The 18027-nt window shown below is 30.1% G+C and overlaps 4 protein-coding genes across 4 annotated transcripts; 2 read left to right on the top strand and 2 right to left on the bottom strand.

Annotated features, from left to right (window-relative positions):
* The first annotated feature begins 206 nt into the window (after window positions 1-206).
* LOC123294519 (splicing factor U2AF 50 kDa subunit) lies at window positions 207-12720 on the top strand. Its single transcript, XM_044875575.1, has 5 exons — window positions 207-354; window positions 9536-10230; window positions 11874-11996; window positions 12100-12423; window positions 12488-12720. Exons 1-5 carry the CDS (start codon window positions 333-335, stop codon window positions 12617-12619), a joined length of 1296 nt encoding a protein of 431 aa, XP_044731510.1. The 5' UTR covers window positions 207-332; the 3' UTR covers window positions 12620-12720.
* On the top strand, window positions 550-3572 carry LOC123294518 (integrator complex subunit 8). The gene has a single exon (XM_044875573.1). The coding sequence runs from the start codon at window positions 597-599 to the stop codon at window positions 3555-3557; it is 2961 nt and encodes a 986-aa protein (XP_044731508.1). The 5' UTR covers window positions 550-596; the 3' UTR covers window positions 3558-3572.
* An 801-nt stretch (window positions 12721-13521) lies between the features above and the next one.
* LOC123296476 lies at window positions 13522-14364 on the bottom strand. The gene is made up of 2 exons (XM_044877955.1): window positions 14239-14364; window positions 13522-13784 (listed from the first exon to the last, which is right to left on the bottom strand). Exons 1-2 carry the CDS (start codon window positions 14282-14284, stop codon window positions 13549-13551), a joined length of 282 nt encoding a protein of 93 aa, XP_044733890.1. The 5' UTR covers window positions 14285-14364; the 3' UTR covers window positions 13522-13548.
* Window positions 14365-16008: 1644 nt separating this feature from the next.
* On the bottom strand, window positions 16009-17083 carry LOC123295013 (transmembrane protein 53-like). Its single transcript, XM_044876212.1, has one exon. The coding sequence runs from the start codon at window positions 16959-16961 to the stop codon at window positions 16089-16091; it is 873 nt and encodes a 290-aa protein (XP_044732147.1). The 5' UTR covers window positions 16962-17083; the 3' UTR covers window positions 16009-16088.
* Window positions 17084-18027: the final 944 nt, after the last annotated feature.

Here is an 18027-nt window from a genome sequence, read left to right on the forward strand (position 1 = left end):
AGCAACAAAGACCTTTGTCTAATTTCTTTGATATTGTAAACAGCTCTTTTCTCCACCGCAATGGTTCAAAAAGCCCTAGTTCAAAGTAAAACCACGGTACGAGTACTCGTTTTTCCTATACGCCTTGACTATGTTGACAGGATTTAAACCGAATTACATTCTACTGGGTGAAAGGTGAAGTGAAAATACCAAAAGAGTGAGAAAAAGATATATGATGGCCGGCGTCATTCCGCCATTTTACAAACTGTGAATGTTAAAAAACATTTGTTAATTAAAATTAATTAATTTGATAGTTTTTGTGTCTTAATACTTGAGTTTTAATATATAAACAAATGGGTGAAGAAAATAAAGGAGGTAAGTCCGAATTATTCATACTATTATAAAAAGATTTTATAATGAAACAAGTCAGTCGAAAACATCCTCATGAGACATGTTGACGCGTTCTTATTTGTAAAATTAATAATCATGAATATTTCATTTATAAATCAACACATTTTATAAATAAAAAACAATTTTTTTCATTAATTTTATTACAATTGTATAGTAAAGTTATTAGTGATTGTTGTGTGCATAAAAATTAATATTTGAGATTAAAAATGGAAGTGGATATTGAAAATAATAGTACTATGGACAAAAATCCAATGTTGTGGTTCGAATTTCTAGTCGATCCATCATTGTTAATACCTCATTTATCAAAACCAAAACCTGAACCATCACCTACGGAGTTAATAATAAAACTATTAACATGCTATCAAAATAATAATAATATTGAATCTCAAGAATTCACTCTCCGTGGTATAGGCCTTAAAATATTAGCTTTAAAAATAGCTGCATATTTAAAATGGGATGTGAAAATATTCCAATCAAAATTACCACTACCAATTCAAATAAAATTATTGGAAGATTTAGTTTATATAACCACCGGAAAAGTGACTCGAATGGCTAAACAATTGTTAACGGTTAACATTGAATCGGTCCCAAATGAAGTATTATTTGCTGCAACACTTTGGCATCGATGGATTGTTTCCGGTTTAGTTTATCGTGGTATTCAACAAAAAAATGCTCGTTTGCAAAACATACAATTACCGTTTGATAACACAATCGGAAATACACAAATTTCCGAAGAGTTTAATCGATTTATCGATAATCTTGTAACAGATAGTATTAAATTTTTACATGATTTATTGAATAACGGTCGTGTACCCCAAGTTTTATCGGTAGATACATTTGTCGCGTTAACTGATACAAACTCAGAAGTGAAACAAAATTGGGATGCTACCGTGAAAATTTCGATTGATGAATTTCACTCACAAATTCATTACGATTTAGCAACTTTTTATTTTTATCAAAAAGTTTGGCAACAGAGTAAAGTACATTTTATAAAGTGTTTAGAATTTTATCAAAATCAAGAATTACAGAAAGAATCATTTTTAAATTTTAAGTATTTGGGTGAACTAAAAGGATATTTGATCGCGATTGGGGAAAGTTTTAATGGGTATCAACCAAGTTTATTGTATAAATTTTACTTATCAGTTCGAAATGGATTTGCTGGTACTGTTAATATTATGCAAATAGATAACGTCGAACGATCATTACCGTTAATACATCGACAATTGACCGAAATTGAAACTATGGGTGCCTTATATTGTGAAAAATATTACGTTGCTAAAGATATACTCATACAATTTGCTACCCTTAATTTAGTACGAGACATCGTGGAAGGTAATACCATATGTCCGACAAAAGTTATCACCCTGTTAAAAAATCACGGCAATAAAGCATTTGATTTACTCTTGGCTGCTGTAATTGCCGTAATTGATCAAGTAAACGAAACAGAATGTAAACATCTTAAACATTTTTTCATACATATGGCGTTATATATGAATAAAAATTTCAAAATATTATATGAAAGTCCAAAATTATCTCGAATTTTTACTGATAATGATAAAACACAATTAAATAATTTACTTGATCCTGCACCAACATCGGTTCCTTGCTTTGAAACAAATTTAAATTTAAATATCTCGAAGGAATATTGTAATGTGTTTTTCGAACAAAAATTACTACAACGTAATATAATCCAATGCTATGATTTTAAAAAATTACAAAGTTTAGTTGTTGAATGGCATAAAAAAACTCAAGGAAAATCATTATTACGAATTAATCCAAAATGGCAATTACCCATTCCTTTACAAAGTGTTGTTATGTCGTTAGAGGATCCCATGTTACAAAGTATTGCTTATTTAATATTAGCAAAAGGTCGAGAATTAATGTTAGCTAAAGATTATAAAAATTCTTTACGTATGTATTCTCAATTCGATACAAAATCGATTAAGAATAGTACAAATCCTGCTACTCTTAAATTATGGAAACTTGTTTCTTGGGAAATATTGTTGGTAAAAGTTATTCAATACACGGAAGAATGGCCTGCGAATTATTTATCCAAAGATGATAAACGAGATTTAATATCTAAGTGTGAAGAATGCTTGTTATCTCAACCAACTGATTATGTTTCGAATGTTATCCCTCGAACTGAATTAATAGAACATTTCTCATTATTTTTATTAAACGTTGGAGAATGGGAATTTATCGTAAATTTAGAAAAACGTTGGAATTATTTTGAATTGACGACAACAGTGGCTCATGCATGCCAAGATTTAATTAAATATAAAGGGACAAAAAAATTAAATAAAGATGTTTGGGAATTAGTATTACCAGTTTTTGGTCCTTCGAGCCAGAATCAACAACAAAAACGTGGAAATCCAAACTCTCATCATCGTGATTCACCTAATGCTAAGAATAAACTGAATTTATTAGGATTTATTGGAAGTTTACGTAACGAACATGCACTAAGTTTAATGATAGCTTTATTAGCACGATTATATAATATTTTAAAAGATGAAAGTAGTTTGGAATTAGTTGTGGAACATTTATCACTTTGGCCAGCTGTTGTTAGTAATGCAAATTCATATAATAGTAAAAGTGTTAGCGAAATTCTTTGGGAAACATTGGAAATAGCGTTACAACATTATCCAAATAATGCATCATGGTTAAAATTAATGGGAGATATGAATTTTTGTAATGAATATCCTGAAGCTGCCCTAAAATGTTACATAAAATCATTAATTGTGGCCACAGAATATTTTACACAATCGGTTCAAAAAAGTTTATTTGATGATCATACTGTCAAGCGTATGATTAAATGTTGTATCGAGGTAAATTGTTATACGCAAGCTGTAGTATTGTGTCAATTTTTGGAACAAGTCGATTACACAACTGCTTTTCAATGTTTGAGTGAAATGAAACCAGGCAATTGTCAAGATGCAATGGACGCGTATTATAGTTGTATTTGGGACACAACACTTTTAGAATATTTAATTTATTTACATCATAAACGTGGCGAAGAGCATCGTAAACGTGAAGCTATTAAAATTATTGGACAATTAGAATTAAATTCGAATAATTCAGATGAGATTAAACGTGAAGCTTCTGAAATACGAAAACGAAAGTTTATGCGTGCCATGGCAAAACAGTATGTGATTAAGTATCCAATTTGAATGGAAATTCAATTATCATAAATGTTAAGTTTGAATAATGTTTTTTTTTTTAAACAAATTTTTTATTAATTTTTTTGTAACATAATAAAAAAAGACTAAGTGTGTTGAAGTTTATTTTATAAGTTTTAATAATAATGTAGTTTAATATTTAAAAATTTGTACAAGATTAATATCAATTTTTATTTTTACCTACCTATTCGACATCCAATTGTATTTCAGATAACGAATTCGTGACTCCAAGATTTCATAGGAAGCACTGCAATAGTGGTTCAAGAGCTTGTAATCATTATCTTATATTAATTAAATAACAAAAAAAAATAAATTTCTTCTAAGTGCTACCTATAGTATCTTAGAGTTCCAAATATCAAACTTACCATCAAATCGTGCATATAAGTACATTCAGTACGTGATACTGAACCTATTTAAATAAAATAATAACTCCCGTAATTTAATGCATTATGGACAAGAGTAACTAGCTTCTCTAAAACCTGTATTAATACGTGACTTTTGAGACAACAAAATTTTGTAGTATAAAAATAAAGGTTTGTAAAAATATTCAGCTTATTCTGTTAGATAATTTGTGTTCAATTATTTCTGAAGTTGTGATATCTTCGTCAAGAAGCCACTCGTATACATAGAAATATGTTAATGGCTTATTTAGCGTTTGTTTAATAATTGATAACTTGCATCCCTGCCAACTGACGAAAATAATTCGTACTAATTAAAACAGCAAGTGAATCCGTTTGTAGTAGTGTTGTAAATAAAATGTATGAAGTAATATTTATTGCTGACTCAAATGCATAATTAGTATATAAATTGTTAATTAATAAATTATAAATATAGAAGTAATTTTATACCGCTAAGTAATGTGATCTCTTTATTTATCTGCCCAATTAAAATCTACAACATGGTAGCAGAGCGTAGTTTTGGGCATTAATTAAAAGATTGGAAAAATTCAATTTATATTTCTGTGTGAAAAATATAAATGGTATGCGGTCAATACTAGGAAAGAAACTATATTCTTCGTGATTAATATATTTTTATTCTACGTTTGTATTCTGTGTGAATACAAAAATATTTTAAAAAAAAAAAAATTTTATATTCTGTGTGAATGTAAAAACATTTTTGGAAAACTTATATTCTGTGTGAATATAACGTTTGTGGAAAATTATATTCTTTGTGAATATTTTATACCTGGAAATCGACTTCAAAATCACTTCAAAATGTCAAAAGATTTTGATATACAAAAATTGAAAGGAAGTGAGAATTATCACACTTGGTCGTTTGCAATTAAAAATGTGATTGCGTACAAAGGCTTGTCAGGTTGTATAAGCAATCCGGTAACGGAAACGAAGACTGACAAATTAGAAAGCTGTAAAGCGTTATTATCACTAAGTGTCGAAACATGGATATACGCACATATCGAGGCCTGTGATTCAGCATTGGGTATTTGGACAGCATTAAAACAACTATACGAGGATAAGGGTTTATCACGTAAAATTGGTCTATTAAGGAACCTAATATCCACAAGGCTAGAAGACAGTGACAGTATGCAGTCGTACATCGATGAAATAATATCCTGCTCGAACAAGTTGAGAGGAATTGGTTTTAACATTACAGACGAATGGCTTGGTGCAATATTGCTAGCAGGTTTGAGTGACCAATTTAAGCCATTCATCATGGGAATTGAGGCATCAGGGAACCAAATAACTTCGGATCAGATAATTTCGAAGTTAATTGATGCCCAAGAAAATAAAAATGGTAATAATGAAGTATTTTTTTCGAAAAATACCAACAAAAAATTCCAAAAGAAGCAGCCTAAAAAGAAATGTTACAACTGTGGCTCCAATAAACATTTAAGTCCTAAATGCGACAAGCCCAAAAGGGAACCAAGAAGAGAGTCTGGAAATTCGAAACATTCATTTTATGCCATGATGTGTGAAAATAAACATTCGTTTGACTGGTATATAGATTCAGGTGCGTCATGTCATATGACACCTAATGAAAGGATGTTAAACGATCTGAAACCGGCGAACGTGAAACACATTACAAGCGCAAATAATTCGAAAATGCAAGTAGAGAACATGGGCAATGCGGTAATTAACGTGAAGCAAAATGAAATCGAGGTAAAAGAAGTTTTACACGTGCCTACATTGTGTGCAAACTTACTATCGGTTTACAAAATCGTTCAAAATGGCAATACTGTCATTTTTAATAAGGATGGTTGCTTAATTAAAAACAAAAACGATGTCACAATTTTTAATTGCAAGCCTGAAAATGGTGTTTATAAAATTCATGCAATAAATAATATAGACACATGTTTGCTTAGTCAGCAAAATCAACCAGCTATGATGTTACATAGGAAACTAGGTCACATAAGTTTTCAAAATTTAAAAAAAATGCGTAGTGCTGTTATTGGTATCAATTTTTCTGATGACGATACGGAAATAAAAAATTGTAACACCTGTGCATATGGAAAACAACGAAGAAATTCTTTTAAGGCCAGTAAAACGCAATCGAAGCAAATTTTGGAGTTGATTCATTCTGATGTAATTGGACCTATGGAAACTAAATCAATTGGTCATGCGAGATATATTTTAACGTTCATTGATGATTATTCGAAAAAGGTTTTCATTTACTTTTTAAAACACAAATCTGAAGTATTTGAAACTTTTGTACAATTTAAAAATCGTATAGAAAATCAAACAGATGAAAAAATTAAAATTTTAAGAACCGATAATGGAAAGGAATATTTTTCGACAGAATTTGATAAGTTTTGTAAAAATCATGGTATCCAACATCAGTCAACTCAAAGCTATACTCCGCAACAAAATGGAGTAGCAGAACGCATGAATAGGACGATTATTGAACGAGCCAAATGCTTGTTATTCGATGCAAATTTACCAAAGCAATATTGGGCAGAGGCTTCGAATATGGCTGCTTATTTAATAAATAGAAGCGTATGCTCATCCCACAATAAAACTCCAGATGAGATATTTTTTAGGAAAAAGGTAGATTTATCCCATTTAAAGCTATTTGGTTCAACCGTTATGGTTCACATACCTAAGGAACGGAGGAAGAAATGGGACAAAAAATCAAGTGAAATGGTATTCGTTGGCTATGACGATGATACGAAAGGTTTTCGATGTATCGACAAGGTGTCTAAAAAGTTGACCATAAGTAGAGACGTTATTTTTCTTCATGATACACACCAAAAAACGATTAAAAAAGGTGGTAAACCGGATAAAAATGGCACATTAGAGATAAATGTTGACGATGATGAACCGTTTGATGATCGAAAAAACGAAATTGATCAAATAGATGAATCATCGCTTGATTCCATTTCTAATGCGTCGGAAAATGACGTAAATGATCCGGATTATGAACCGGAAGTGGAGGATATTACAAATGAATTTGAAAGAATAAATGAAAATGCACGATCGGAAATTACGACACGGTCAAAGACAAAATCAGTGCATCCGTACGATTTCAATTTTGGTTTGTTTGTAGAACCAAAAAACATAAATGAGGCCAAAAACTGCAATGAAGCAGATGAATGGCAACAAGCTATGCTTGATGAATTAAGCTCTCATAAGGTAAATAATTCATGGAAGTTAGTGGACCTTCCAAAAGGTAAAAACGCGATAAAATCAAAATGGATTTTTAAAATCAAGCGTGACGAAAATGGTAATGTTGCAAGATATAAGGCGCGTTTAGTGGCTAAGGGCTGTAGTCAAAAGTATGGCATAGACTACGATGAAACCTATTCGCCTGTGGTTCGATACAATTCAATTAGATTTTTGATGGCATTCGCAGTAAAGAAAGGGTTAAAAATACATCAAATGGATATAGTTACAGCATTTTTAAATGGTGATCTAAAAGAAGATATATATATGCTTCAACCCGATGGTTTCAATGACGGTTCCCAAAAGGTCTGTAAATTAAATCGAGCAATATATGGTTTAAAACAGGCGGGACGTCAGTGGAATATAAAGCTGGATGCCGCACTCAAAAAATTTGGATTAAAAAGATGCCAGACCGATCCATGTATTTATATTAATGCAAAATCGAATTTAATAATAGCTGTATACGTGGACGATTTTTTAATCTTTTATGATGATTCAAAAATTCTAAATGAATTAAAATTGTTTTTAAATAGATCTTTTCAAATGAAAGATCTTGGCATTGCAAAAAGCTGTCTTGGTATAAATATTCAGCAAAATAAAGATTCAATTGAGATTGATCAGAGTTCCTACATCCAAGAAATATTAATTCGATTTGGTATGGACAATTGTAAGCCAGTTGGTACTCCAAGTGACGTTAATCAGAAACTATCTAAAGATGATGTTAATGATAGTAATTCACTTGTGGGCAAGGTACCATATCAGGAAGCTGTCGGTAGCCTCTTGTTTTTGACACAGACTACGAGACCGGATATTGCATTCGCTGTCAATAATGTTAGCCGCTTTAATTTAAATCATGCAAACATTCATTGGATGGCAGTGAAGAGAATATTTCGTTATCTCAAAGGCACAATCGACTTAAAGTTAAAATATACAAAAGGTGATAAAGAAAATATATATGTGTTTAGTGATGCAGATTGGGCTTCAGAAATCGATTGCAGGCGATCCTGTTCCGGATTTGTAATCAAATCTTCAAATGCCGCAATCGCATGGTCCAGTAAACGTCAACCAATCGTTGCATTATCAAGTACCGAGGCTGAATATATAGCGATCTCAGACGCATTACGGGAAACTATATGGATGAGGCAGCTTATGGGTGAAATTGAAAATACAATGATTAAACCGACTGTGTTATATTGCGACAACCAGAGCGCAATAAAGTTGGCATTAAATGATGGGTTTAGACCAAGAACTAAGCACATTGATCTAAGATACCATCATTTACGTGAAAAGGTTAATGATGAAACTATAGTCATTAAGTTTTTGCCTTCAAAAGAAATGTGCGCTGATTCGTTAACTAAAGGCGTCACCAAGGAAAAACATAATTACTGCAACATCAAATTGGGGTTATTATAAATTATTTACTGACATTGCAAATTTGTAGTAAATAAATTGGACAAATAATTTATAATTTTTAACACTTCACTTAGTTATATCAAAGCATAATTATGGGTACGACACAAAGTTCAGAAGAAAAGAAAACAGTGGACACCACTGGGAATGTTAATAATAATGTGGTGATTCAAGATGCAGTGGTGGTGCAGAATACTGAGATGCTAATCTGCTTATACATCATCTGTGCCGTTAACGTAATTGAGCTGTTGTACTGTATCTACAGGCAACATGTCAAGAAAATCAAGAAGAGGGCAGCAAAACATCCACCTGCGTAAGCTGACATCATGTCATCATATTTTGTGACATTATCGATAATTATTTGAATTATTTTCGTTTTGTTCACAAAATTATTATATACGTAATCATTATTATATTATTTTAAATTTATGTTCTAATTATGGGTGCGTGTTGTAAATAAAATGTATGAAGTAATATTTATTGCTGACTCAAATGCATAATTAGTATATAAATTGTTAATTAATAAATTATAAATATAGAAGTAATTTTATACCGCTAAGTAATGTGATCTCTTTATTTATCTGCCCAATTAAAATCTACAACAAGTAGTTCCAATTTAGACTATCAGGTTACTTGCCATTTATCAATATAAATGAATTACGTTTGTATATTCTTCGAACACCAATTTAGCACTCAATTATTCTGAATTTTTTCAATTTCTAAAACTTTATTTAAATTTATCAGTCATTTAATAGATAAATTTTTTAAAATTCGTTGATGTTAAAAAGCCTCTTGGTTAAAAAGTGTCATTTACATGTCTCAGAGGATTTCTCATGTCTATTTAAATTACATTCTCACATTTTGGAAGTGAGAGAAACTTGTGTATAAAATAGAGAAATAAATACTAACACTTATTCATTATATTTTTTAATATAATTTTAGAACGAGATGATAGATCAGGCGATAAAGAACGTAGGCGACGATCTCGTTCTAGAGAACATAGAAAAAGATCTCGATCACGTAGTCGTGATAGACGAGAACGTCGACGCAGTCGTTCTGGCTCACCAAGGACTAAATCCCGTTCACGTAGACGCAAGCCTTCACTTTACTGGGATGTTCCTCCACCTGGTTTTGAACATATTACTCCATTACAATACAAAGCTATGCAGGCGGCTGGACAGATTCCTGCAAATATAGTAGCAGATACTCCACAAGCTGCTGTTCCCGTTGTGGGATCGACAATAACTCGACAAGCACGTCGACTTTATGTTGGAAATATACCATTCGGTGTAACAGAAGACGAAATGATGGAATTTTTCAATCAACAAATGCATTTAAGTGGTTTAGCTCAAGCTGCAGGAAATCCTGTACTGGCGTGTCAAATTAATTTGGACAAGAATTTTGCGTTTTTGGAATTTCGATCAATCGATGAAACAACTCAGGCAATGGCATTTGATGGTATTAATTTTAAAGGACAAAGTTTAAAAATAAGGCGACCACATGATTACCAACCAATGCCAGGCATGACAGATAGCACTTCAATAAACGTACCTGCTGGAGTAATAAGCACTGTTGTTCCTGATTCACCACATAAAATATTCATTGGAGGGTTGCCTAATTATTTGAATGAAGAACAGGTAAGCGAAGTTGGAGGTTAAATGAATTCTTTTTTTTGTATTTCTCCCGTAGCTAGGTAAGTGGTTCGACTTGGGTGCAATTTAGTGATGGAGGCTATCCTATTTTAGGCGATACAACTTTGTACATGATCCAAATAGCTTAATTTATCATTGCAGGGGTATACACGACACATTCTATATTCTGGTTTCATTGGCCATAGTTACCCGATACAAAAGGGTTTATACATCGATGCCCTCTTTGGGAATTTACCGTTCCATGTATTGATAATTTATATTTTTCTTTAAATAAAAAATAATCTATCGATAAATGGAATGTTAAATGTTTAGAAAGAGTGCCAACGCGTAAAGGGCTTCTTGTACTGGATAACCACGGCCATTTGCGATAATTCAATTCTAGGGGGTGGGAGACGATTATAAAAGAAACTAATTTGACGAAATTCTCTTAATTAAATTGTAGGTATACTGAGCAACGACAACGACGTCTTTGTACTAGCTTCTTTTCAGTTTATTTCCTCCTACGATGACAATTCTTAGAACACACTTTTGAATTGAATAAATTAAAATGATTTTCTTATATTTCGTTTGATTCCGTTTTGCAAAAATATTCAAAATAAAGAAAATTTCAGTGGGTGTTAAAGTCTATCGGTTTAAATACTCTCTCATTTAAGATATGTTGTGAAAGAATTTGCGTAGTTCATTTTCAGCAAAAGAAATCGAGAATTTATGTTTGAAATATAATTATTTATTTTTCAGCCGCGAAAGTATTTTATTTTCAACGTACAATTTTTTCAGCTATTTCAGCACAACAATTTATTTTCAGATGATAAATAATTTAAAAAAAATATATATTCAAATAAATGTAAAAGTAAAGAAAATCGCGAATTATCTTAGTTTTCAGCTCTACAACTAGTCTGAAGAAAGTTTAAAAAAAATATCAAAATTTTCAGGACTTTTTTTTGCTCTTTTCAAGTGAAAAATCTTTTTAATTTTACAGTTGACGAATTTGAATTATCGTTTTATGCCTTCTTAATTTTACCAAAACAAGGAAAACAAATTAGTATGATTAAAATAATCACAGGCTAATTTTCTTAAGGGGGTATATAATGATAATTCGAATTCTAAAAAAATACTCAAGTACATATGACTGATCTGTACGTCTGCTTATCTGCCCTCCATAGCTAGGTTCTCGCGGGTTAGTCTGATCACACAGTGCCCAATCGGCCAAATCACAATTGCAAATTAATAATTGCAAAATTGCGCCTGTTCTCTCACAAATAACGCTGGGAAGCTAAAAGGCAAGTTACAAATAAAGACTTTGATTTTTCTATAGTCATGATTTTTCAGAGCAATTAGGATCATTGAGACCATTTTACAAAATACACGTACGTTTTTTCACAAATTTTTACTTTTGTTTTTTTGTTATTATTTTTCTTGTATCATTTAGGATCGTTTGAATCCTTTCATTAAAAAAAAAGTGGTAGGTAAATATTAAATGGCTGATCATGTAGCCTAAATTTATTGTGTTGGAAGAACAATTAAAAACTTAAACAATAATTATAAAACAGTACTGTTGAGTAATTATTGTTTAAGGTTTTGAATCATTTTTTAAATATGGCAAAAAACTAATTGATATGTTTCTGTAGGTCAAAGAACTCCTCATGTCATTTGGTCAACTTAGAGCTTTCAATTTGGTTAAAGATTCGGCAACTGGTTTAAGTAAAGGATATGCATTTGCCGAATACATTGATTTCACAATGACAGATCAGGTAAATATTCGCTAGTCAACATGTTTTTCAAACCCAGTAGTTTTCTTAAAAACATTCGAGGAACTGTTAGTACCTATAAAAGTAATATTTGTTTAACTTTAAGGCAATCGCTGGATTAAATGGTATGCAATTGGGTGACAAAAAATTAATTGTTCAACGTGCAAGTGTTGGAGCCAAGAACGCACCATTAGGACAAGTAGCACCAGTACAGATTCAAGTACCAGGATTAAGTATGGTTGGAACTTCAGGACCAGCTACGGAAGTATTATGTTTACTTAATATGGTCACACCAGACGAACTTAGAGACGAAGAAGAATATGAAGATATTCTTGAAGACATTAAAGAAGAATGCAGCAAGTATGGTGTTGTACGAAGTATAGAAATTCCACGTCCAATTGATGGCGTAGAAGTTCCAGGATGTGGAAAAGTAAGTTTTTTATTAAAATTATTTTTCTCAATCATTATTTTTTACAATCAATTTATTATTTCAGGTATTCGTTGAATTTAACTCTGTTTTGGATTGTCAAAAAGCGCAACATACATTAACAGGTCGTAAATTTAGTAATCGTGTTGTAGTGACGTCATACTTTGACCCTGATAAATATCATCGAAGAGAATTTTAAAACAGAACAAACCATTCGAGCGCTTTTATAGTTTTTATCTCAAATAATAAAAGTAATGCTTCTATTTTTAAGATTTACAAATATGTATTTTTAGGTCCAGTTTTCTTTTTGTTCAAAATTTTATTTTTTATGTTTATGTGTGATGTTAAGTAGCTATAAAAATAATTCAAAAGGAAATAAATCTTACCTCATTATAGAATAATATTAAAAAAAAGGTCCATTTAAGAAGAATTACAACACAGAACACTAATAGATGAATTATTGCGATTTTGTATATAAGTAATAATCATATAATTTATTGATTTTGTTATTAAATCAATGAAGAATACATAAAAAAATTACAAACTAAACTTTTTCTTTCTCTTATTTAATTCAATTGTTAAAAAAAAACTTGTAATAATTTAAATTTTTAATAATTGATATTCATGATATTTCTTGATGTATTTGAAAAATTAAATAAAATTAACTTAATTCGTATTTTTCAAGCCTTACCATTATTTTTTTAATTATCTTTCTTCCGATACCAATTTTTTGGCTAACAGGTAAGCCAATATAGGTAACTACATCGATCGGTTAACCAATCGAAATTGGTATCAGAATCAAAGAGTAAAGTACTTCAAAATGACACCGTATTAACTACACTTGATGGAAGTACTGAGGAAGAAATGGAACCTGGACGAAAATTCCTTAGAGAAATAATGCAAGAATATATTTAAATTTAATCTTCAACATCCACTTGTAAAACATAAAATTGTCATTATTTTTTCTTTGATTGCCAATTTTCATTCTCGTTATTTTAATCCCGAATTGTGAGCTAAATACTATACGTTTACTAATTTAATATAAAATATAATCACTAATAAAAAATAACATTTTATTTTATGTTCATTAATATAGAATAGATAAACGAAGATTATTCAGGTTTCATTTTACGATTCTAATTGATTTGCAGGTGTGTAAGTATGTGCTGGAGGTGCTTGAATTATAACTTTTCTCATTATAGCATAAACTACACCACCACAAACTACCATTCCGAGTCCAAGCAAAACGACAACTGACCATGCAGGTAAGCCACCTTTTTTAACATATGTTCTTGTTAAGGTTTTTCTTCCTTTTAAAATTTTTCTCCGTGCTTCTACTTCAACCATAAACATGGATATAAATACTGCAATTCAAATAAAACATAATTGATTTAATAATTATGCACGATAAATCGTACAAAAGAGAGAACTATAGACCTTTTAGTGCATGGACCACTAGTCTTAGGAATATTCTTATTAATTTTGTAACAGTTAATCGCATTTTTTGTTTATCTGTATTTATCTATCATGAAATCACATTTTAAGTAAATGTTGTAAAACTTGAACCTTCTTAATACCTGCTACTTGTATTACCAGTTATTGTTAGATATAACGGGATCAAACATAGCTTTTAATTGTAGTCTCGTAAATTTTGAAAAAGATAGCAGAAATTTGAAAAATTTCCATATTATGAATTAAGATTTATGAGATACCTGTGATATCAAGCACAATGGATCACACACGAAGTGTTTATATTAGATTTCTTGCTTGAAATATAATTACAATTTAAAATTTATATTCGAATATATTTCTACTTACCACATAAAACCATTGTATAAACTAATACACTTTTAAATTTAGCCATTTTCGTTTATTTTAATTAATTTTATATTCTGATACAACACAAAAATTGTTTGTGAAATAATATTACAAGTAAAATTACTCATATCAACACGCCCTGTTAAAAGTTTGATACAGGTGAATTTTATCAGTTTAGATAAAAATTCTTATCATCATAAAGAATGCTCTAATTTTTAATATAATTATTCATTAGTCAGAGGTACGTATAACTGTTTTAAAAAAATAGATTTTTAAAACAGGTTTTCTTTATTTGGACAAAGAAGAGACAAAATTATTTACATATTACTTACGCATGTATTCTTATCATTCAGTTTAGTTGGTTCGGGAGATATAAGTTACCTTTTCACAAAAATTTTTTCCCTGATACGTTTTCGATACTAAGAAGGTTTAGAATTTTTTTCAATTTATTTTAATGAGTGAAAAATTACTACAAAACATGTGAAAAGCTTATTCGTTGTAATAAAATCGATGCCAGCGCTTCCAGTGAAAAATTTTGGCGATAAAGGAGGATAATTTGCAGTTCTTTACATATTAATGTTAAAGAAAATGTCAAATTTAAATTATTGAAAAACACTTAATTAAACTTAATGCATTAAAAATTGTGAAAATAAGAAATCAAATTGCACAAATATTATTTTTCAAATGTAAATTATCATAATTATTTATTTAAATTTGTGAGACAATAATAAATTTTCAATGGAAGTCATAATTGCAATCCATACAATTATATATGCATCCATACAATTCCATAATTAAAGTAGTGTATCGTTACCATGGAAACGCCTCCAATAAAACTCACGCACGGTGCGAATAAAAACAATAAACATTTTCTGTGTTAAAATATAATGCTTTATTATTTATGAATAATAATTTGATGTAACATACTTAAAATTACATATAAAGATAAATACAAAAATTAAAGATATTACCTACAGAAATATCGTGACATAATTAGCCCGAGAAATGGGCCGAGACTCTGATTCTGACACCACTCAAATTAAATGTTGTTTAAAAAAACACATAGCCTATTTCGGAATAGGCTAGACATCTGTTTTAAAGGAAACCCAACAATTGATTTTTGTGGCGTCAGGATCAGAATCCTGACTCGCTTTTCGGGTCAGGGACAAGTTGTTCTAGTCTATTACCAAAGTTATTTTTAATTCTTTAAGAATAAATTAATTAATACATTTCAATGTTTTTTGATTGTAAACAATTTGTAGAATTATCATATTTATTTATCAAATTTACAAATGTAGGTACAATAACAAAAAAAAATTATTAATAGAAGTCCTCTAGTGTTCTAAGTGGACCACATATACCCCGACGTTTCCGGAAAATATATTTTCCAGAAATGTTTATTTTCAGAACAATGAAAACCCTCGCAAAAGAGTATCCAGTAAAGAAAACATTGCAAAACCCTTCGTTGAAGAAGTTTTAGGCGGACACTTTTTTATTGAGCAGTGAAAACTGAAAACAAACATTTTGCTGTCTTTATCGTCGCATTAAATTATCCAATTATCTCACTTTCTTAGATTATTAATGGCAATTGTTATTATTTCTGAGATTACAAACAGTATAAATAAAACAAACAAAAAATCAACCCCCACAAATTTTCTTGAAACAAAAAAAACCGAATTCAAATAGGTTTAACGGCTAAGAGTTGCGGTGCCAAAGAGAGATACACATAGCGATCAAAATCATCTTTCAAGTGATTTTGACACTTCATGATCGTGGGTATATGTATTCCTTTCTAGAGTTCAAGTGAAAGCGAAATATAAGGAAATGTAGGAATGTGCTTAACAAATGCATTATAATTTTGCTTTAGGTAATGGTGGGAAACCAATTTCATCTAGAAATTTGTTCAACTCATGCATATATTCTTCATTATGTATGGTTAAATGCATTACATGAGCGGATTTCTCCCAACACTTCATACGTACTGGAATTTTACGTTCTATAAACCCATTCATCAAAACTCGATTCTCCGATGCGGTACCAATTAAATCATTTTCCGAACAAAAAATAAGCATTGGTGCTCTTAATGCCCCATTAAAAAAATGATTTTTAGCTTTACGATAATGTACAACCGAAAAATAATGGAAAAGTATTGTATGGAATTTTATATAATATTTTAACATGTTCCTCGCAATAAAATTATTTGGAAACATAGCAAACGATAATCCATGTCCAATTGTTGCAAAATCGGCAGCACTATCCCATACTTGTCCATAAATACGTGATAATACAGGATGATTTGGACCAAGCATTAATAAAGCTTCCGCCCATACGTAAGCTCCAACTGAAAATCCATGCACCAATAATGGCATTTTAACGTGCTCTAAAATATTGACTAATTCTTTTGCAACAATTTGACTTCCACTTGTCGGCCACATTAATTGCCATGGTGTAATGTTTACTGTTAGAACATCACAACCTTTGTCAATGTAAATTTCTGTGTAACGTTGTAAATGTTTTCGTTTACCCATCATCCATGACATAATAATCACTAACGGTTTATTTTGATTAATTTCATTTTTATGTAATGTATTTTCACTATATAAATTTATATTTGGTGTTAACTTATAATCGTGTAACATTTTAATGTTTGCAATTAAAATGTTTTGTTTTGGTAAACTTGTTTTAAACACAACACTTTTAAGAGCATGTAACCGTGTAAACATTTTTTAAACAAATTTTCTACAATATATCATAACTAATTTTAAAATGATAATGTTTATTTATCAGTTTTACAAATGTTTCAGACAACATTAACTAAACACAATGACTTAAATTAATTTTGTTTTATTTTTAGCGCTGCTTGTATATGTAATACCTACTTATAATTAATAAAAATATTTAATAATGAACTTTAATCATAATAATCGGAATAATTTATTAGTATTGCAATTAAATTAAAATGCAAAGTTAAAACTTTATAATTGGAGAGTTTTTTAATGTTATTTAAAAGTTAATTATTAATTACCACTCTTTTATGGAAGTAATTTTTTTGTTTTTGTACTTTCAGTATGTCATTATCAGCTGATGTAGACAATTTTTCTTAACATGTCACTACATTTTTGTGTACAGCCACCTACAGTTTACTAATTATTTCATGTGTATCGTGTAATTTAGTTCACTGATGTTCGCTTGAATTAAGAACACTTTAAAATCGAAATTGACGATTTATTTCTAGAAATTAATATTTATTTAATTTTATTAATGATTGATACAAATTTTAATATGCATTAATTAACATATATTAATAAATTAATAAATATTGCAAGCCGGTTTCGTTGTTCCGTACCAAATATGCTCATTATAATATGCATCTACTAGAGTAGATTTACTGAACGTTGATCCTTATGGATTTTATTAATTCAAACACCGTATAATTTTTATCATTTACCTAGTAATTTATTTCGACATTATTATTAATTATTTACTAACAGCGCCTACATTAAAAAACACACCTATGCATGTGGTTATACACATCTGTATATGTATTTGCCTATACACACATAGGGATATATTGAACAAATAAGTTCATTTTCCAACTTTAATTTAGCTACAACATAAAATCCTGTCATTTTCATAACTTGTGACCATGGGAACTTTTCTTTAGAATGACTTCTACTATCATTTGCCAAAATTTAAAAAAGTTTGACCGAAATGCAGATTACATCTAATCTGTGCGAGGTCCTTTAGAAGGAACAACATTCCATGAAACTACTATACATAATGTATTCA

This window comes from Chrysoperla carnea, chromosome 3 (genome assembly GCF_905475395.1).
Source record: "Chrysoperla carnea chromosome 3, inChrCarn1.1, whole genome shotgun sequence".
Taxonomy (NCBI): Eukaryota; Metazoa; Arthropoda; class Insecta; order Neuroptera; family Chrysopidae; genus Chrysoperla; species Chrysoperla carnea.